Source organism: Pseudophryne corroboree, chromosome 2, assembly GCF_028390025.1.
Source record: "Pseudophryne corroboree isolate aPseCor3 chromosome 2, aPseCor3.hap2, whole genome shotgun sequence".
NCBI classification, from domain to species: domain Eukaryota; kingdom Metazoa; phylum Chordata; class Amphibia; order Anura; family Myobatrachidae; genus Pseudophryne; species Pseudophryne corroboree.
Window position 1 is genome coordinate 18,626,179 of NC_086445.1, and position 21,798 is coordinate 18,647,976.

General features: G+C 46.4%; 1 protein-coding gene across 5 annotated transcripts in view; it reads left to right on the forward strand.

Annotated features, from left to right (window-relative positions):
- Positions 1–21,798, forward strand: part of LOC134993345 (dentin sialophosphoprotein-like) — a 164,985-nt gene that overhangs the window by 128,989 nt on the left and 14,198 nt on the right. For all 5 annotated transcript variants that reach the window (XM_063950866.1, XM_063950867.1, XM_063950869.1 and 2 more), the window contains 7 exons: positions 2,833–4,023; positions 5,840–6,172; positions 10,300–10,632; positions 13,136–13,468; positions 15,989–16,321; positions 18,687–19,019; positions 21,385–21,717. In XM_063950866.1, coding sequence (XP_063806936.1) covers positions 3,106–4,023; positions 5,840–6,172; positions 10,300–10,632; positions 13,136–13,468; positions 15,989–16,321; positions 18,687–19,019; positions 21,385–21,717 — 2,916 coding nt within the window. In that variant the 5' untranslated portion in view covers positions 2,833–3,105. The remainder of the gene's footprint in view (positions 1–2,832; positions 4,024–5,839; positions 6,173–10,299; positions 10,633–13,135; positions 13,469–15,988; positions 16,322–18,686; positions 19,020–21,384; positions 21,718–21,798) is intronic.

The following is a 21,798-nucleotide window of genomic DNA, read 5'->3' on the forward strand; positions in this document are numbered from 1 at the left end:
GCTCCTCTCCATGCCAGTCCCCGCTCCGTCCCCGCTCCTCTCCTCACCCGTCCACGATCCGTCCCCGTACCTGTCCTCACCTGTCCACGCTCCGCCCACGCTCCTCTCCTCACCCATCCACACTCCATCTCCTCTCCTCACCCATCCATGCTCCATCCCCACTCCTCTCCTCACCCGTCCACGCTCCTCTCCTCACCCATCCCCGCTCCTCTCCTCACCCGTCCATGCTCTGTCCACGCACCTCTCCTCACCCATCCACGCTCCTCTCCTCACCCATCCACGATCCATCCCCGCTCCTCTCCTCACCTGTCCATGCTCCGCCCCCGCTCCTCTCCTCACCCGTCCACGCTACTCTCCTCACATGGTCCCGTCCCCTCCTACCTGTCCCCACTCGCCCTCATGACCTTTTAAAAAAGTCGGATTGATATTGTCGAATCCACGTGTTTTCCGACAAGTCGGCAATTCCCGACTTGTATAAAAAAAAACAGCCGGCATTGAATAGGTCTGAACCCCTTCCTCCTAAACCTGTCAGAAACTGCTGTCTTTCCAACAAGATGTCAGTTTCCGACAAGAATTGAATATACCCCTTAGTGACACAGGGGCTGATTCTGAGTCCGACAGACCTCTTTGCATGGCCGAAAATAGCATACAGCACATACGCAGAAGTGAATTTGTGCATTTTTGGGTATCTCCATCCATTCGGATGTCTCTTAGCCGCTTCCGTCTTGGTGTGAATTGCGCATTTTGGGAAAGGAACTGGGCTGTGACAATGCAATAGCACGGAACTGTTCTGTCATGTGTAGCTAGAGTTCCATGCTATTCTGAGTCTTACATATGTGGCCACTTCTGATTGGCTGCCAGTTTACGAGCTGCCGATGCAGCAACAAATTTGAAAAGCAGCAGTGGCTTCTCCACTGGCACTGGGATCCAATGTCCGGTCCTGGCGTTGGCCACAGATGTCACACTAGTGCATAGGTCTGCAAACTCGGTCCTCAGGACCCCACACAGTGCATGTTTTGCAGGTAACCCAGCAGGTGCACAGGTGTATTAATTACTCACTGGCACATTTAAAAATGTCCGCAGGTGGAGTTAATTATTTCACTTGTGATTCTGTGAGTAGACCTGCAAAACATGCACTGTGTGGGGTCCTGAGGACCGAGTTTGCAGACCTATGCACTAGTGGAACACAATTCTTCACCCATCCGCACTCCAGATAGTCTGGTGGATTTCCAGACTGTCCAGAGCAATCCCGGATGGATGGTAAACCTAGGTGCCCCCTTGTGGAGCTACGCTGTCCTAAGCTAGTGCAGCGGGCCCTGCTGACACACAGAGAAGGGGATAGTCAGATAATCTTCCTGCAGTTGTCACTCACAGGAGGTCCTCCCGACATCTCTGCCTCCCTGCATCCTCCCCCAGTGTTTGCCGTGGCGATCGGTCAGCACAGCAGGAATAGCCAGATTGCAGGGCATACTGTACCCCGGGCTCCCCTTTTTCAGGGCCCTTGACCCCCCCCCCCCCCCATTGGCCAGAGTGCACTGACATTACTAGCTTTTCCTCTTATGCGACAGCAGAACCAGGCACTCAGAATGCGAGCAGGACAGTATTCATTGCAGGCAAAGACACAGGAGTATCAGGTTTCTTGACACAGGTATCCCAGCTTCTCCTCCTACCTGCCTAGGAGTCTGGGTCCTGTGCAACCTGCTATCTAATGAGGGTCTAGAAAGAGATACACACAGAGTCCTCCTACGTCCTGTCCCAGTATGCAAGTAGCACATAGGATACTGCTTGTCTTGCATGTGACAAGATAAATTATAGATTTTATTTTTCTATGTACATTTTAAGGTTGTTTAAATTGCCTTCACTGTACAACAAGTAAATTTTATAAAATAGTTGCCTTTCAATTAGGTGGAGCTATAAACAGTACACCGGCATTAGTAAACTATTAGTTTAAATCTAATATACACCATTGGTTTAAAATTAAAATACACAAACCATACATCCCAACATGACCCATTCCAGGAGGGACAACATGCTCTCTACCTGGACTTCCCTCTTAATACATGATTGCAATCTCCTGTGTTGAAACACTTTCTTATCAATTAAATAGATTAACACCAGTCATATATGCACAATCTAATATATAACCCCCCTCGACCAGGGCCCCTCTGTCTTAAGTGCCCTGGGCACCCCCAAGGCTTAATCTGACCCTGACGGCAGGACCCGCCACCCAGCAGCTGCACAGAGAAGTTGCCCGGGAAACATAAATTAATACTCCCAGCCACCCCCCAGTATGTACCTGACAGAGAAGCCGCTAGGGAAATCAAAAGTCGCAATGGTCGCAATTTTTTCCGATGGTCCGATGGTGGTGACCTAATGTTTCGATGTTTGAAATAAAAATAAAAACACAATTTTCAAATATATATATATATATATATATATTTTATAAAATCACGTTGGATAAGTTTAAATACACGATCTTCACCTAATTCACTCATAAAAAAAAAAAAACAATTTCTGAGCGTTTTTTGGAGAGAAAAAAAAGCTGTCAGTGAAATGATTAATGGTAAATCAGGGCAACGGGCGGGTTTCTGTTGCCCGCCCTATGTCTACTTCTTAGTAAATAGATCAGCTCTCACTGGTAGCATGAGGGTGAGGATGACGAGGTATGAAAACAAACCCTGAATCATCATGTGTGTATTTGACACATACACACAAGTCGCACATGCACTTTCTCTAGAGCAATATGCACTGTGTAACATTAGTTCTGGGTGGTTGGAACGTTCCCGTTTTATAGTTAAATGCCAAGTTCATTTGCTTTTCTTTTTCTTTCAGTTGTACAAGGTGTAGAAACAAAGCAACTTCTCATATTCCGAGGATAATTTCTGTGGTCCTCTGTAGCGCGATCAGCCATGTAACAACAGCATGTGAACGTTCCACCAGCTGTCAGAATGTTGCAGGCCTGCGTGTTTCCTATACCTCGCCCAGGAAGCAGACAGCCATTAATACATCCTGGCATTTGAGAGATTACATCACCACAAGTCACATGCCTCTTTACAACATCTGTGTTGACAACGAGCCTTGAACACAGTAACCTGACACGTAACCATGTTGTCAGATTGTCACCCACCAGGAAACACAAGGTCGGCGAGGCCGACCCACTGCGAATGTTATTTTCAAATACCTGCAAACGCAGAAGTGAAATCTGTCCCGGTCTCCTCTCTACCGCCTGCCATTCAGCAGAAGATACGTCGCCTCGGCAGCTGCAATGACAGTGACACAGCGCCTTCCGTCATATGTGTGTCGCAAGTTACCAAACACTACTTCCCAGTGAGCTGCCAACCGGGCACATTCAATGGAGCCATGGCGGATATGCTTTCACCCGCAGAGCATCCCCTCTATGGACAAAGTCGTTCGCCCCCCATCAGACCAAATCTACGGCCCATGGAAGAGAACATAGACCCTGCAGCTTGTTTTGTCCCAGTAAAGTCCTCTAAGAAAACCGCCTCTACAATACTAGAATTATTACAGGCCGGTGACCTGCAATACATGGAGAATGTGCTGCCGCAGCGGGGAGATTTCTTTTGTTTTAATTCAAGCATTCTTAGTATTAAAGCCAATGTTCTGTGTATGCACAAAAACAGGATGTATCTCCTGCCGGAACTCCCAGCAAAGGTTTCCCACGCAGATGCCAATGTACAGGAATTATCCACCAGATACCCCGGTGACACCACCTCCAGCTCTGGCTCAATAATCGATATTTCCAGTAACACGGAGGATGAATTTATCTTCCAAGACCCATGGTCGGAGATCGATGACCTGAGTCCTGACAGTGATACATCAGTTCGGCAGGATGACCTTGGCAAAATGACAGCAGATCCCTGTAGGTCTGTAGTGGACAAATCATCAGTCACTGTGATACAGAAGGATGAGAACGGGGGTTACCTAGCAGAAGAAATTCCTTCCACCAATGAAAATACAGCTCTGAGACCAACGCGTTTCACTCATTCTGAGATAACGGACCAGGTAAGACTTTTAAATCTCACTAACTGAACTGCCGCACCACGCATGATGCTAAAAGGGAACGACACATTTTCTGGGGCACCACAAGTGCCGGCATGCAGCTGGCACGTCACACAGGTGTACACAATAAATGGTGCCCGCATTATTAAATAACAAATTCTACCCCATCGTGAATAAATTCTTAATGAATGATTACAAACCAAATAGTATTGAAGCAATAACTAATATTGAGCCTGTAACTAATAAGCCAATATTTTATATGTTTTACATTTTTTGTTCCTGTTCTGAAAGACCATGGCCGGGATGTAATGAACTCCGAGACTTCATTACATCTCGGCCATAATGCATAAATGAGATGACAGCTTGTAGTCACCCGGAGCAGTAATTAATCCCATGCATCCTCTCTGGTGGCCCCTGCCCCTCCTTCAGTGGCCCCTGCCTCCTCTGGTGGCCCCTGCATCTCCTCCAGTGGCCCCTGTCTCCTCTTTGGTAGCCCCTCACACATCAGTGGGATCTGCTTTCTCTGAGACGGTTGGCTGCGTTGTGTAAGAGGGAACAGATTGGAATGGATATAAGAAGTAGTTAGTGTTAAGAACAATGGGTTTAGTTAGGATTATTGCATTTGAATATGTGAGTGTAGGTGTTAATTATCTTAATGGGATTAGTTATTATGAAAGGGCATTTTGAGGACACTAAGGCTTAATGAACAATAATGTAATTAACTGATCATTTTAATAATGGGTTGTTATTATGATGATACTGGAGGAGTTCATTATTTTGAAGAAGGCTCATTTACTCATCAAGAGATGATATTGTGTGCCACAAGATCGCTTTATTATGGCAGCCACTGGTCTATGTACTCTATCATGTTTACAGGGATGCTCTCTATATTCTTTTATGGCCACAAGGATGTTATCTGTATAGTATGGTACTCAATGGGATGCTCTCTGTATTGTGTGATGGTCACACAGATGCTCTCTGTCTCGTATGATAGTCAAACAGATGCTCTTGGTAATGTATGGCGGTCACACAGATACTCTCTGTCTTGTACTCAGGGTTGGACTGGCCCACAGGGGTACAGGGGAAACCACCGGTGGGCCCTCCTGCCCACCCCCTACTGCCCACCCCCTCCTCTAGGGATCAGGTTCCAGACTGTGCTGTTACTAATCTAGTACATTATCTTGCATGCAGTATTTACTGTATATATTTATCTTGGGGACGAACACTTGCAAAATGGTTAGGTAAACCAATGTGGCGGCTGGGCACACCCCCTCTAGAGACTGGCCACACCCCTAAACATGGGTCCCTACCACTGCATTCCCCCGGTGGGCCCTACATGCCCCAGTCTGACACTGCTTGTACTGTATGATGGTCGTACATGCTCTCTGTAATGTATGTGCTCTCTGTCTTGTACTGTCACTGAAATGCTATCTGTATTCTATATATAATATAAATGGTTACCATTATTCCATGTTAGTGCATCCTGTTGGAATTTGCTATTTTCCTTTCTTTGTGTACAAAATCCTATCTAATAAAAGGCTCCTTACCTCTGTGGGGAGAATTCAAGTGTTTCTCCGTTCAGGCGCACACTGATGCCGACGCTGACATTACTATTATGTTGTTCTGTAATTTTGACAGGCTGGTAACTAGTTACTAAATAATGTCAATGTGGACAGTAACACAGTAGGAGATATCCAATCTTAGGCCTGCAGTATGACTTATAATTAGATACTGGAAACATGTGGATAACTCACACACTATTACTACTGGGAGTCATAACTGGTGCAGCTCTAACATGATTTTCTGCCTCCACGCACAGGAATTAATTACCGGATACCCCAAAGACACCATTTCCAGCCCTGGGACAGGCACTGCCAGTAATACAGAGGATGACTTTTCCTTAGACTACTCTTGGTCGGAGACTGATGATGTGAGTCCTAGCAGTGACCCATCAGTCCAGCAGGATGACCTCGGCAATATGACTACAAAAAGTAGCGGAAATGGCAATCGCTGGCCTGGAAGGGACAAATCCTCTGTGGCTGTAATACAGAAGGACGAGACCAGATGTCACCTAGAAGAAGCAATTTATTCCAAGACGGAAAATCCCTCTCTGGGACCAACGCATTTCACTCATCCTGAGAGAGAGGAACAGGTGAGATTTTTAAACTGATAATTCACTAACACTAACTAAACTGCCGCACCACACATGGTGCTAAAAGGGAGCTACACTATTTGTTGCTCCGCATGGGCCAGTATATAATGACACCCATGTGCATGGTGGCATCTGCAACAAATGTGCACTATAAATGGTGCCTGCATCATCAAATGAATAAATTGTGAGTCACCCTTTATAAATCAAATAGTATTGACCCAATGATAAATATTGCCCCCCCCCCCCCATATCTAATAAGCCAATATCCTCTCTGTGATACATTTCTGTTCCTGTTCTAATAGACCATATTACAGAAACAACATTTGCTTTGAGCTACAGTATCTCATCTGTCAGTGTTGAAAACTATTTTGACTTTTTTCTGGTGGTTTTACATGTGGTTAAAAACATTAACAGCCTGTGGTCACCCGGATAGAATAATAATTAGTCCCCTGCAGGACCTGTCCCTTCTCTCTGGTGGCACCTGCTTCTCCTCCAGTGGACCCTGCCTCTCCTCCAATGGCCTCTGCCTTCTCTCTGGTGGTCTCTGCCTCTCTTCCAGTGGCCTGTTCCTCTTCTCTGGTGGACTCTGCCTCCCCTCCAGTGGCCTATTCCTCTTCTCTGGTGGTCTCTGCCTCTCTTCCAGTGGCCTGTTCCTCTTCTCTGGTGGACTCTGCCTCCCTTCCAGTGGCCTATTCCTCTTCTCTGGTGGACTCTGCCTCTCCTTCAGTGGCCTATTCTACTTCTCCAATGGACTCTGCCTCCCCTCCAGTGGACTATTCCTCTTCTCTGATGGACTCTGCCCCCCTCCAATGGACTATTCGTTTTCAATGGTGGACTCTGCCTCTGCTCCAGTGGCCTATTTCTCTTCTTCGGTGGAATCCGCCTCTTCTCCAGTGGCCTATTTCTCTTCTCTGGTGGACTCTGACTCTCCTCCAGTGGCCTATTCCTCTTCTCTGATGGACTCTGCCTCTCCTCCAGTTGCCCATGTCTCCCCTCTAGTAGCCCCGCGTTATCCGGACTCTGGGTCGACACCACTTAGGTCAACACCCATTGGTCAACAGTGAATAGGTCAACACTAGAAATAGGTCAACATGCAAAAAGGTCAACATGAGATTTTCACATTTTTATTGAACTTTTTCATACTTCACGATCCACGTGGACTATAATTGGGAACGGTAACCTGTGCTGAGCGCAGTGGTAGCGGAGCAAAGCACCTTGTCCGAAGCTTGGCGAGTGAAGCGAGCCATGCCAGGGGATACGGTGCACTAATTGGGGTTCCCGGTTACTTTGCGAAGGAAACCACACCCAAAAAACATGAAAAACGTGTCGACCTTTTTTCATGTCGACCTAATGTCCGTGTTGACCTATTTCTAGTGTCGACCTAGCCACTGTCGACCATGAGTCCCATACCCTAGCCCCGCACACAGCAGCAGGATCTGCTTTCTCTGATATGATGGCTGCATTGTATGAAAGCAGCACGATAAAAATTAATATAATTAGAATTTAGTGTTAAGAATAATGGTCTTAGAATTATTGTGTTTGATTATGTGGGGGAAGGAGATAATTATTTTAATTGGGTTCATTAATATAAAGGGGCTTTTTGCGGACACTGAGATGTAATGAAATTGTTGGAATTAAGTAATGATGTTTTATTAATAACTAGCTGTTCTAGCTGTTCTTCGCACGGGAGTTTCTGATTTTCACGGGTGTAAATATAAATGAGCGTTACTATGGTAAATCTATAGAGATGTAAATTTGAGACGTCTTGATGTAAGTGGCAACCAAACTAATTAAGGGCATGGAGACACTGGAATACGAGGAAAGGCTTGCAAAGCTAGGCATGTTTACATTGGAAAAGAGGAGACTAAGAGGGGACATGATCAACATCTACAAATATATAAGGGGTCAATAAACAGAGCTCGGGAGGGACCTGTTTTCTATAAGATCAGCACAGAGGACACGTGGTCACTCGCTTCAGTTAGAGGAGAGGAGTTTCCGCACATTGAGGCGAAAAGGTTTTTTCACAGTAAGGACAATATGTGTTTGGAATTCCCTGCCTGAGAGAGTAGTAACGGCGGACTCAGTCAACACCTTTAAGAATGGGTTAGATAAATTCCTATTGTATAAAGATATTCAGGTTTATGGTGCGTAGTCACGCATTAAAGTTACTATAACTAGTCCTAAACATAAAAATAACTAGTCCTATAATAAGACTGCATAGGAGACCACAAATAGGTTGAACTCGATGGACAATTGTCTTTTTTCAACCTTAGTTACGATGTTACTATGTTAAGTAAATATTAATCCATGGTTCTTGCTGTTACCCGAGGAGCACCCGTCGCAGATATGGTAAAAAGTGACAGGACCATTTTTGTAGTTAATTAAATTCTACACACTGGAGGTGCAATCCAAATTTTGATCCGATTGTCCGTTTGGGCGTCATCGTTCACGCAACAAAAGCCACGCATCGGTAATGATGTCATTATGTCAACCCCCTTTTCATCCCCTTAGGGGAGGTTTGTTAAAATTCTAATTATGCAATTTTCCTATTTCCCACCTGAAGATACCTGTGTTACATTTCATCTTCCTTACATACCGGGAAGAGAATTAGTGATGAACCAGTCAGTGAGTGAGGGCTTTTGCATTTATATATATATATATATATATATATATATATATATATATATTGATGGGAACAATGAAGATAATCATTATACAGGGGTTAATACTTTCGAATTGGGTCGTGATGATGCTGGAGGATTTCATTATTTCTGAAGAGGACTCATTTAATGATTAATAAAATTGTGTCACAAGATTTCTGTATTATGGCAGTCACTGGGATGCTCTCTGTATTGTATCATGGTCACAGGGATTCTCTTTGTATTCTATGGCATTCATATGATGTTATCTGTATTTCAAGACGTTTCATTGGGATGCTCTCTGTATTGTATGACGGTCACACAGATGCGCTCTGTTTCCTATGACGGTCACACAGATGCTCTGTACCATATGATGGTTACACAGATGCTCACTGTACTGTATTTAAGATGCTCTGTATATTGTATGGTGGCCACTGAGATGTTCTGTGTATTGTATGACCATCACTGGAATGAGTGCATCCTGATGGAATTTACTTATTTTTTCTTCTCTATGTATACAATATTAATAAATAACAAGTCTATACTAACCGCAACACACTAGGAGATATTCAATCAGAAACATGCTTGGCCTGATTTAGATATGGACGAGGATGTGCCCTGCGCCGCAAAATACAGATTACCGGTACTTTGCGCACGCACAGGCCCCGTTCTGCGTGAGCGTGAATGAGTCCTGCAACACAGGGCGCAGTTCAGCATCAGACTGTCAGTGATTGACAGTCTGATGCCGCTTGGGGCTGGGGAGGGAGCAGCTACGGGCTCTGCTTCTACAAACGGAGGCATGTCACTCTGTTTAGGGGGAAGGAAGAGGCCAGGGATCTCCGTGGTTGCCAGGAGACTCTGCAATGAGCGGCTTGCGTTGCTCTATGGGTGCTGCAAGCCGCCGATGGTGAGTGAGGGATCCGATGCTGCCTCCTAGGACACTGCTTGGATCACTACAACGCAGGAGGTGTCTGCATGTAATCAGGGCTGCAAAGAGAAATCCTGGGCCCCAATACACCTTCCCCCTGCCCTCCTTTGGAGGGGGTGTGACCACAGTATGCTGAGGGCATGGCCATTCCTCTTTGGGGGCGTGTCTAGCACATGAGAAGCATCCACTCACAGGAGCATGGCACGCCTCCCATCCAGGGCAGTAGAGAGCCTGGCTGGGCCCAGGTACTTTACAGGGGGCGTGGCCTAATCAAAGGAGGCATGGACCTGGGCCCCCACTGGGCCACTCCTTCAGACCTGGGCCCAGGTAATTTGTACCCTGTCCCCCCCTCTCCCGACGCCACTGCATGTAATAGACACCGCCTGCTACAGATAGCAACTCCAATCACATCTGAATCAGACCCACCGTATGGATTCATCTTTCTCTTTCCTAATCTAATAACTAGATACTAGAAATGTGTGTATATCTCTCACAGTATTACTGGGAGTCATAACTCTAACTGGTGCAGCTCTAACCTGATTTTCTGCCTCCACGCTCAGGAATTAATTACTGGATACCCCAAAGACACCATTTCCAGCCCTGGGACAGGCACTGCCAGTAAAACAGAGGGTGAATTTTCCTTAGACTACTCTTGGTCGGAGACTGATGATGTGAGTCCTAGCAGTGATCCATCAGTCCAGCAGGATGACCTCGGCAATATGACTACAGAAAGTAGCGGAAATGGCAATCGCTGGCCTGGAAGGGACAAATCCTCCGTGGCTGTAATACAGAAGGACGAGACCAGATGTTACCTAGAAGAAGCAATTTATTCCAAGAAGGAAAATCCCTCTCTGGGACCAACGCATTTCACTCATTCTGAGAGAGAGGAACAGGTGAGATTTTTTTCAATTCTTGATTCACTAACACTAACTAAACTGTTGCACCACACATGGTGCTAAAGGGAGCTATACTAAATATTTATGGCACAATTACCAGCATGCAATTGCACCTATGTGCATGGTGGTACTTGTCAGAAGTGTGCACTCTAAAAAGTGCTCCCATCAATAAGTTTGCCCCTTCACAATAAATCTGAAGTGAACCATTACAAATCAAATAGTATTGACACAATGATAAATATTACCCACACACACACCACCCACCACCCCCCATAACTAATAGTTTAATATTTTCTCTGTAATGTATTTCTATTACTGTGCTTTGAGATACCTCGACCGTCAGTTCATGTTAAAAATTATTCTGCCTTTTTTCTGATGCTTTACACATGTGGTTTACAAACATAGGATGCCTTGCGTTGTTTACATGTGTAAAAATCAAGATGGCAGCCTGTGGTCACACAAACAGAGCAATAATTAGTTCTCTGCATGGCCTGTTTCTTCTCTCTGGTGGCCCCGCTTCTCCTCCACTGGCCCCTGCCTCCGTTCCTTTGGCCTCTGCCTCTTTCCTGTAGTTTATACTCTGTTATATACAATTTATGACATTGAAATTGGGAGCCCACAAGTAAAATTCTACACCACCATTCATACAGGTTCTAACTAGAGATGAGCGGGTTCGGTTCGTCGATATCCGAACCCCCCCGAACTTCACGTATTTTACACGGGTCCGAGGCAGCCTCGGATCTTCCCGCCTTGCTCGGTTAACCCGAACGAGGCCGAACGTGATCATCCCGCTGTCGGATTCTCGCGAGATTCGTATTCCATATAAAGAGCCGCATGTCGCCGCCATTTTCACTCGTACATTGGAAATTGAACGGAGAGGACGTGGCTACGTTCTTTGCCTGAAAAGCTCCATATCTGTGCTCAGTGTGCTGCAAATATCTGTGCTCAGTGTGCTGCATTGTGGGGACCACCAGTATATTATATTAGTACAGTACAGTAGGCCATTGTTGTATCTTGCAGCTCCGTGTCAGACTCAGTTCTAGACAGTATCCTGATGATCAGTGCTCAATCTGCTGCATTGTTGTGTGACCAGTATATACTATATATATATATAGTAGTACAGTGCAGCATTTTGGTGACCAACAGTATATAGTTGTACAGTACAGTAGGCCATTGTTGTATCTTGCAGCTCCGTGTCACTTCAAGTATCCATATCTGTGCTGCATTGTTGTGAGCAATATATATATATATATATATATAGTACAGTGCAGCATTTTGGTGACCAACAGTATATAGTTGTACAGTACAGTAGGCCATTGCTGTATCTTGCAGCTCCGTGTCACTTCAAGTATCCATATCTGTGCTGCATTGTTGTGAGCAGTATATACTGTATATATTGTGCACCGGACATTTTTAGGGTTTTGTGTTTTGGTTTTGGATTCGCTTCCGTGGCCGTGTTTTGTATTCGGATGCGTTTTGGCAAAACCTCCCTGAAATTTTTTTGTCGGATTCGGGTGTGTTATATATTTTTGATTCGTTTTTTTTTTTTACAGAAACCCTCAAAAACAGCTTAAATCATAGAATTTGGGGGTCATTTTGATCCCATAGTATTATTAACCTCAATAACCATAATATGGACGAAGATGTGCCCTGCGCCGCAAAATACAGATTACCGGTACTTTGCGCAAGCACAGGCCCCGTTCTGCGTGAGCGTGAATGAGTCCTGCAACACAGGGCGCAGTTCAGCATCAGACTTTCAGTGATTGACAGTCTGATGCCGCTTGGGGCTGGGGAGGGAGCAGCTACGGGCTCTGCTTCTACAAACGGAGGCATGTCACTCTGTTTAGGGGGAAGGAAGAGGCCAGGGATCTCCGTGGTTGCCAGGAGACTCTGCAATGAGCGGCTTGCATTGCTCTATGGGTGCTGCAAACCGCCGATGGTGAGTAAGGGATCCGATGCTGCCTCCTAGGACACTGCTTGGATCACTACAACGCAGGAGGTGTCTGCATGTAATCAGGGCTGCAAAGAGAAATCCTGGGCCCCGGTACACCTTCCCCCTGCCCCCCATTGGAGGGGGTGTGACCACAGTATGCTGAGGGCATGGCCTCTCCTCTTTGGGGGCGTGTCTAGCACATTAGAAGCATCCACTCACAGGAGCATGGCACGCCTCCCATCCAGGGCAGTAGAGAGCCTGACTGGGCCCAGGTACTTTACAGGGGGCGTGGCCTAATCAAAGGAGGCGTGGACCTGGGTCCCCACTGGGCCCTTCCACAGACCTGGGCCCAGGTAATTTGTACCCTGTCCCCCCCTCTCCCGACGCCGCCTGCTACAGATAGCAACTCCAATCACATCTGAATCAGACCCACCGTATGGATTCATCTTTCTCTTTCCTAATCTAATAACTAGATACTAGAAATGTGTGTATATCTCTCACAGTATTACTGGGAGTCATAACTCCAACTGGTGCAGCTCTAACCTGATTTTCTGCCTCCACGCACAGGAATTAATTACCGGATACCCCAAAGACACCATTTCCAGCCCTGGGACAGGCACTGCCAGTAATACAGAGGATGACTTTTCCTTAGACTACTCTTGGTTGGAGACTGATGATGTGAGTCCTAGCAGTGATCCATCAGTCCAGCAGGATGACCTCGGCAATATGACTACAGAAAGTAGCGGAAATGGCAATCGCTGGCCTGGAAGGGACAAATCCTCTGTGGCTGTAATACAGAAGGACGAGACCAGGTGTCACCTAGCAGAAGCAATTTATTCCAAGAAGGAAAATCCCTCTCTGGGACCAACGCATTTCACTCATTCTGAGAGAGAGGAACAGGTGAGATTTTTTCAATTCTTGATTCACTAACACTAACTAAACTGTTGCACCACACATGGTGCTAAAGGGAGCTATACTAAATATTTATGGCACAATTACCAGCATGCAATTGCACCTATGTGCATGGTGGTACTTGTCAGAAGTGTGCACTCTAAAAAGTGCTCCCATCAATAAGTTTGCCCCTTCACAATAAATCTGAAGCGAACCATTACAAATCAAATAGTATTGACACAATAATAAATATTACCCACACACACACCACCCACCACCCCCCGTAACTAATAGGTTAATATTTTCTCTGTAATGCATTTCTATTACTGTGCTTTGGGATACCTCGACCGTCAGTTCATGTTAAAAATTATTCTGCCTTTTTTCTGATGCTTTACACATGTGGTTTACAAACATAGGATGCCTTGCGTTGTTTACATGTGTAAAAATCAAGATGGCAGCCTGTGGTCACACAAACAGAGCAATAATTAGTTCTCTGCATGGCCTGTTTCTTCTCTCTGGTGGCCCCGCTTCTCCTCCACTGGCCCCTGCCTCCGTTCCGGTGGCCTCTGCCTCTTTCCTGTAGTTTATACTCTGTTATATACAATTTATGACATTGAAATTGGGAGCCCACAAGTAAAATTCTACACCACCATTCATACAGGTTCTAACTAGAGATGAGCGGGTTCGGTTCATCGATATCCGAACCCCCCCGAACTTCACGTATTTTACACGGGTCCGAGGCAGCCTCGGATCTTCCCGCCTTGCTCGGTTAACCCGAACGAGGCCGAACGTCATCATCCCGCTGTCGGATTCTCGCGAGATTCTTATTCCATATAAAGAGCCGCATGTCGCCGCCATTTTCACTCGTACATTGGAGATTGAACGGAGAGGACGTGGCTACGTTCTCTGCCTGAAAAGCTCCATATCTGTGCTCAGTGTGCTGCAAATATCTGTGCTCAGTGTGCTGCATTGTGGGGACCACCAGTATATTATATTAGTACAGTACAGTAGGCCATTGTTGTATCTTGCAGCTCCGTGTCAGACTCAGTTCTAGACAGTATCCTGATGATCAGTGCTCAATCTGCTGCATTGTTGTGTGACCAGTATATACTATATATATATATATAGTAGTAGTACAGTGCAGCATTTTGGTGACCAACAGTATATAGTTGTACAGTACAGTAGGCCATTGTTGTATCTTGCAGCTCTGTGTCAATTCAAGTATCCATATCTGTGCTGCATTGTTGTGAGCAGTATATATATATATATATATATATATATAGTACAGTGCAGCATTTTGGTGACCAACAGTATATAGTTGTACAGTACAGTAGGCCATTGCTGTATCTTGCAGCTCCGTGTCACTTCAAGTATCCATATCTGTGCTGCATTGTTGTGAGCAGTATATACTGTATATATATTAGTGATGTGCACCGGACATTTTTAGGGTTTTGTGTTTTGGTTTTGGATTCGCTTCCGTGGCCGTGTTTTGTATTCGGATGCGTTTTGGCAAAACCTCCCTGAAATTTTTTTGTCGGATTCGGGTGTGTTATATATTTTTGATTCGTTTTTTTTTTTACAGAAACCCTCAAAAACAGCTTAAATCATAGAATTTGGGGGTCATTTTGATCCCATAGTATTATTAACCTCAATAACCATAATATGGACGAAGATGTGCCCTGCGCCGCAAAATACAGATTACCGGTACTTTGCGCAAGCACAGGCCCCGTTCTGCGTGAGCGTGAATGAGTCCTGCAACACAGGGCGCAGTTCAGCATCAGACTTTCAGTGATTGACAGTCTGATGCCGCTTGGGGCTGGGGAGGGAGCAGCTACGGGCTCTGCTTCTACAAACGGAGGCATGTCACTCTGTTTAGGGGGAAGGAAGAGGCCAGGGATCTCCGTGGTTGCCAGGAGACTCTGCAATGAGCGGCTTGCGTTGCTCTATGGGTGCTGCAAGCCGCCGATGGTGAGTGAGGGATCCGATGCTGCCTCCTAGGACACTGCTTGGATCACTACAACGCAGGAGGTGTCTGCATGTAATCAGGGCTGCAAAGAGAAATCCTGGGCCCCGGTACACCTTCCCCCTGCCCCCCTTTGGAGGGGGTGTGACCACAGTATGCTGAGGGCATGGCCTCTCCTCTTTGGGGGCGTATCTAGCACATTAGAAGCATCCACTCACAGGAGCATGGCACGCCTCCCATCCAGGGCAGTAGAGAGCCTGACTGGGCCCAGGTACTTTACAGGGGGCGTGGCCTAATCAAAGGAGGCGTGGACCTGGTTCCCCACTGGGCCCCTCCACAGACCTGGGCCCAGGTAATTTGTACCCTGTCCCCCCCTCTCCCGACGCCGCCTGCTACAGATAGCAACTCCAATCACATCTGAATCAGACCCACCGTATGGATTCATCTTTCTCTTTCCTAATCTAATAACTAGATACTAGAAATGTGTGTATATCTCTCACAGTATTACTGGGAGTCATAACTCTAACTGGTGCAGCTCTAACCTGATTTTCTGCCTCCACGCACAGGAATTAATTACCGGATACCCCAAAGACACCATTTCCAGCCCTGGGACAGGCACTGCCAGTAATACAGAGGATGACTTTTCCTTAGACTACTCTTGGTTGGAGACTGATGATGTGAGTCCTAGCAGTGATCCATCAGTCCAGCAGGATGACCTCGGCAATATGACTACAGAAAGTAGCGGAAATGGCAATCGCTGGCCTGGAAGGGACAAATCCTCCGTGGCTGTAATACAGAAGGATGAGACCAGATGTCACCTAGAGGAAGCAATTTATTCCAAGAAGGAAAATCCCTCTCTGGGACCAACGCATTTCACTCATTCTGAGAGAGAGGAACAGGTGAGATTTTTTCAATTCTTGATTCACTAACACTAACTAAACTGTTGCACCACACATGGTGCTAAAGGGAGCTATACTAAATATTTATGGCACAATTACCAGCATGCAATTGCACCTATGTGCATGGTGGTACTTGTCAGAAGTGTGCACTCTAAAAAGTGCTCCCATCAATAAGTTTGCCCCTTCACAATAAATCTGAAGTGAACCATTACAAATCAAATAGTATTGACACAATAATAAATATTACCCACACACACACCACCCACCACCCCCCGTAACTAATAGGTTAATATTTTCTCTGTAATGCATTTCTATTACTGTGCTTTGAGATACCTCGACCGTCAGTTCATGTTAAAAATTATTCTGCCTTTTTTCTGATGCTTTACACATGTGGTTTACAAACATAGGATGCCTTGCGTTGTTTACATGTGTAAAAATCAAGATGGCAGCCTGTGGTCACACAAACAGAGCAATAATTAGTTCTCTGCATGGCCTGTTTCTTCTCTCTGGTGGCCCCGCTTCTCCTCCACTGGCCCCTGCCTCCGTTCCGGTGGCCTCTGCCTCTTTCCTGTAGTTTATACTCTGTTATATGCAATTTATGACATTGAAATTGGGAGCCCACAAGTAAAATTCTACACCACCATTCATACAGGTTCTAACTAGAGATGAGCGGGTTCGGTTCGTCGATATCCGAACCCCCCCGAACTTCACGTATTTTACACGGGTCCGAGGCAGCCTCGGATCTTCCCGCCTTGCTCGGTTAACCCGAACGAGGCCGAACGTCATCATCCCGCTGTCGGATTCTCGCGAGATTCGTATTCCATATAAAGAGCCGCATGTCGCTGCCATTTTCACTCGTACATTGGAGATTGAACGGAGAGGACGTGGCTACGTTCTCAGCCTGAAAAGCTTTATATCTGTGCTCAGTGTGCTGCAAATATCTGTGCTCAGTGTGCTGCATTGTGGGGACCACCAGTATATTATATTAGTACAGTACAGTAGGCCATTGTTGTATCTTGCAGCTCCGTGTCAGACTCAGTTCTAGACAGTATCCTGATGATCAGTGCTCAATCTGCTGCATTGTTGTGTGACCAGTATATACTATATATATATATAGTAGTACAGTGCAGCATTTTGGTGACCAACAGTATATAGTTGTACAGTACAGTAGGCCATTGCTGTATCATGCAGCTCCGTGTCACTTCAAGTATCCATATCTGTGCTGCATTGTTGTGAGCAGTATATACTGTATATATATTAGTGATGTGCACCGGACATTTTTAGGGTTTTGTGTTTTGGTTTTGGATTCGCTTCCGTGGCCGTGTTTTGTATTCGGATGCATTTTGGCAAAACCTCCCTGAAATTTTTTTGTCGGATTCGGGTGTGTTATATATTTTTGATTCGGTTTTTTTTTACAGAAACCCTCAAAAACAGCTTAAATCATAGAATTTGGGGGTCATTTTGATCCCATAGTATTATTAACCTCAATAACCATAATATGGACGAAGATGTGCCCTGCGCCGCAAAATACAGATTACCGGTACTTTGCGCAAGCACAGGCCCCGTTCTGCGTGAGCGTGAATGAGTCCTGCAACACAGGGCGCAGTTCAGCATCAGACTTTCAGTGATTGACAGTCTGATGCCGCTTGGGGCTGGGGAGGGAGCAGCTACGGGCTCTGCTTCTACAAACGGAGGCATGTCACTCTGTTTAGGGGGAAGGAAGAGGCCAGGGATCTCTGTGGTTGCCAGGAGACTCTGCAATGAGCGGCTTGCGTTGCTCTATGGGTGCTGCAAGCCGCCGATGGTGAGTGAGGGATCCGATGCTGCCTCCTAGGACACTGCTTGGATCACTACAACGCAGGAGGTGTCTGCATGTAATCAGGGCTGCAAAGAGAAATCCTGGGCCCCGGTACACCTTCCCCCTGCCCCCCATTGGAGGGGGTGTGACCACAGTATGCTGAGGGCATGGCCTCTCCTCTTTGGGGGCGTGTCTAGCACATGAGAAGCATCCACTCACAGGAGCATGGCACGCCTCCCATCCAGGGCAGTAGAGAGCCTGACTGGGCCCAGGTACTTTACAGGGGGCATGGCCTAATCAAAGGAGGCGTGGACCTGGGTCCCCACTGGGACCCTCCACAGACCTGGGCCCAGGTAATTTGTACCCTGTCCCCCCCTCTCCCGACGCCGCCTGCTACAGATAGCAACTCCAATCACATCTGAATCAGACCCACCGTATGGATTCATCTTTCTCTTTCCTAATCTAATAACTAGATACTAGAAATGTGTGTATATCTCTCACAGTATTACTGGGAGTCATAACTCTAACTGGTGCAGCTCTAACCTGATTTTCTGCCTCCACGCACAGGAATTAATTACCGGATACCCCAAAGACACCATTTCCTGCCCTGGGACAGGCACTGCCAGTAATACAGAGGATGACTTTTCCTTAGACTACTCTTGGTTGGAGACTGATGATGTGAGTCCTAGCAGTGATCCATCAGTCCAGCAGGATGACCTCGGCAATATGACTACAGAAAGTAGCGGAAATGGCAATCGCTGGCCTGGAAGGGACAAATCCTCCGTGGCTGTAATACAGAAGGACGAGACCAGATGTCACCTAGAAGAAGCAATTTATTCCAAGAAGGAAAATCCCTCTCTGGGACCAACGCATTTCACTCATCCTGAGAGAGAGGAACAGGTGAGATTTTTTCAATTCTTGATTCACTAACACTAACTAAACTGTTGCACCACACATGGTGCTAAAGGGAGCTATACTAAATATTTATGGCACAATTACCAGCATGCAATTGCACCTATGTGCATGGTGGTACTTGTCAGAAGTGTGCACTCTAAAAAGTGCTCCCATCAATAAGTTTGCCCCTTCACAATAAATCTGAAGTGAACCATTACAAATCAAATAGTATTGACACAATAATAAATATTACCCACACACACACCACCCACCACCCCCCGTAACTAATAGGTTAATATTTTCTCTGTAATGCATTTCTATTACTGTGCTTTGAGATACCTCGACCGTCAGTTCATGTTAAAAATTATTCTGCCTTTTTTCTGATGCTTTACACATGTGGTTTACAAACATAGGATGCCTTGCGTTGTTTACATGTGTAAAAATCAAGATGGCAGCCTGTGGTCACACAAACAGAGCAATAATTAGTTCTCTGCATGGCCTGTTTCTTCTCTCTGGTGGCCCCGCTTCTCCTCCACTGGCCCCTGCCTCCGTTCCGGTGGCCTCTGCCTCTTTCCTGTAGTTTATACTCTGTTATATACAATTTATGACATTCAAATTGGGAGCCCACAAGTAAAATTCTACACCACCATTCATACAGGTTCTAACTAGAGATGAGCGGGTTCGGTTCGTCGAGATCCGAACCCCCCCGAACTTCACGTATTTTACACGGGTCCGAGGCAGCCTCGGATCTTCCCGCCTTGCTCGGTTAACCCGAACGAGGCCGAACGTCATCATTCCGCTGTCGGATTCTCGCGAGATTCGTATTCCATATAAAGAGCCGCATGTCGCCGCCATTTTCACTCGTACATTGGGGATTGAACGGAGAGGACGTGGCTACGTTCTCTGCCTGAAAAGCTCCATATCTGTGCTGAGTGTGCTGCAAATATCTGTGCTCAGTGTGCTGCATTGTGGGGACCACCAGTATATTATATTAGTACAGTACAGTAGGCCATTGTTGTATCTTGCAGCTCCGTGTCAGACTCAGTTCTAGACAGTATCCTGATGATCAGTGCTCAATCTGCTGCATTGTTGTGTGACCAGTATATACTATATATATATATAGTAGTACAGTGCAGCATTTTGGTGACCAACAGTATATAGTTGTACAGTACAGTAGGCCATTGCTGTATCTTGCAGCTCCGTGTCACTTCAAGTATCCATATCTGTGCTGCATTGTTGTGAGCAGTATATACTGTATATATATTAGTGATGTGCACCGGACATTTTTAGGGTTTTGTGTTTTGGTTTTGGATTCGCTTCCGTGGCCGTGTTTTGTATTCGGATGCGTTTTGGCAAAACCTCCCTGAAATTTTTTTGTCGGATTCGGGTGTGTTATATATTTTTGATTCGGTTATTTTTTACAGAAACCCTCAAAAACAGCTTAAATCATAGAATTTGGGGGTCATTTTGATCCCATAGTATTATTAACCTCAATAACCATAATATGGACGAAGATGTGCCCTGCGCCGCAAAATACAGATTACCGGTACTTTGCGCAAGCACAGGCCCCGTTCTGCGTGAGCGTGAATGAGTCCTGCAACACAGGGCGCAGTTCAGCATCAGACTTTCAGTGATTGACAGTCTGATGCCGCTTGGGGCTGGGGAGGGAGCAGCTACGGGCTCTGCTTCTACAAACGGAGGCATGTCACTCTGTTTAGGGGGAAGGAAGAGGCCAGGGATCTCCGTGGTTGCCAGGAGACTCTGCAATGAGCGGCTTGCGTTGCTCTATGGGTGCTGCAAGCCGCCGATGGTGAGTGAGGGATCCGATGCTGCCTCCTAGGACACTGCTTGGATCACTACAACGCAGGAGGTGTCTGCATGTAATCAGGGCTGCAAAGAGAAATCCTGGGCCCCGGTACACCTTCCCCCTGCCCCCCATTGGAAGGGGTGTGACCACAGTATGCTGAGGGCATGGCCTCTCCTCTTTGGGGGCGTGTCTAGCACATGAGAAGCATCCACTCACAGGAGCATGGCACGCCTCCCATCCAGGGCAGTAGAGAGCCTGACTGGGCCCAGGTACTTTACAGGGGGCGTGGCCTAATCAAAGGAGGCGTGGACCTGGGTCCCCACTGGGCCCCTCCACAGACCTGGGCCCAGGTAATTTGTACCCTGTCCCCCCCTCTCCCGACGCCGCCTGCTACAGATAGCAACTCCAATCACATCTGAATTAGACCCACCGTATGGATTCATCTTTCTCTTTCCTAATCTAATAACTAGATACTAGAAATGTGTGTATATCTCTCACAGTATTACTGGGAGTCATAACTCTAACTGGTGCAGCTCTAACCTGATTTTCTGCCTCCACGCACAGGAATTAATTACCGGATACCCCAAAGACACCATTTCCAGCCCTGGGACAGGCACTGCCAGTAATACAGAGGATGACTTTTCCTTAGACTACTCTTGGTCGGAGACTGATGATGTGAGTCCTAGCAGTGATCCATCAGTCCAGCAGGATGACCTCGGCAATATGACTACAGAAAGTAGCGGAAATGGCAATCGCTGGCCTGGAAGGGACAAATCCTCCGTGGCTGTAATACAGAAGGACGAGACCAGATGTCACCTAGAAGAAGCAATTTATTCCAAGAAGGAAAATCCCTCTCTGGGACCAACGCATTTCACTCATCCTGAGAGAGAGGAACAGGTGAGATTTTTTCAATTCTTGATTCACTAACACTAACTAAACTGTTGCACCACACATGGTGCTAAAGGGAGCTATACTAAA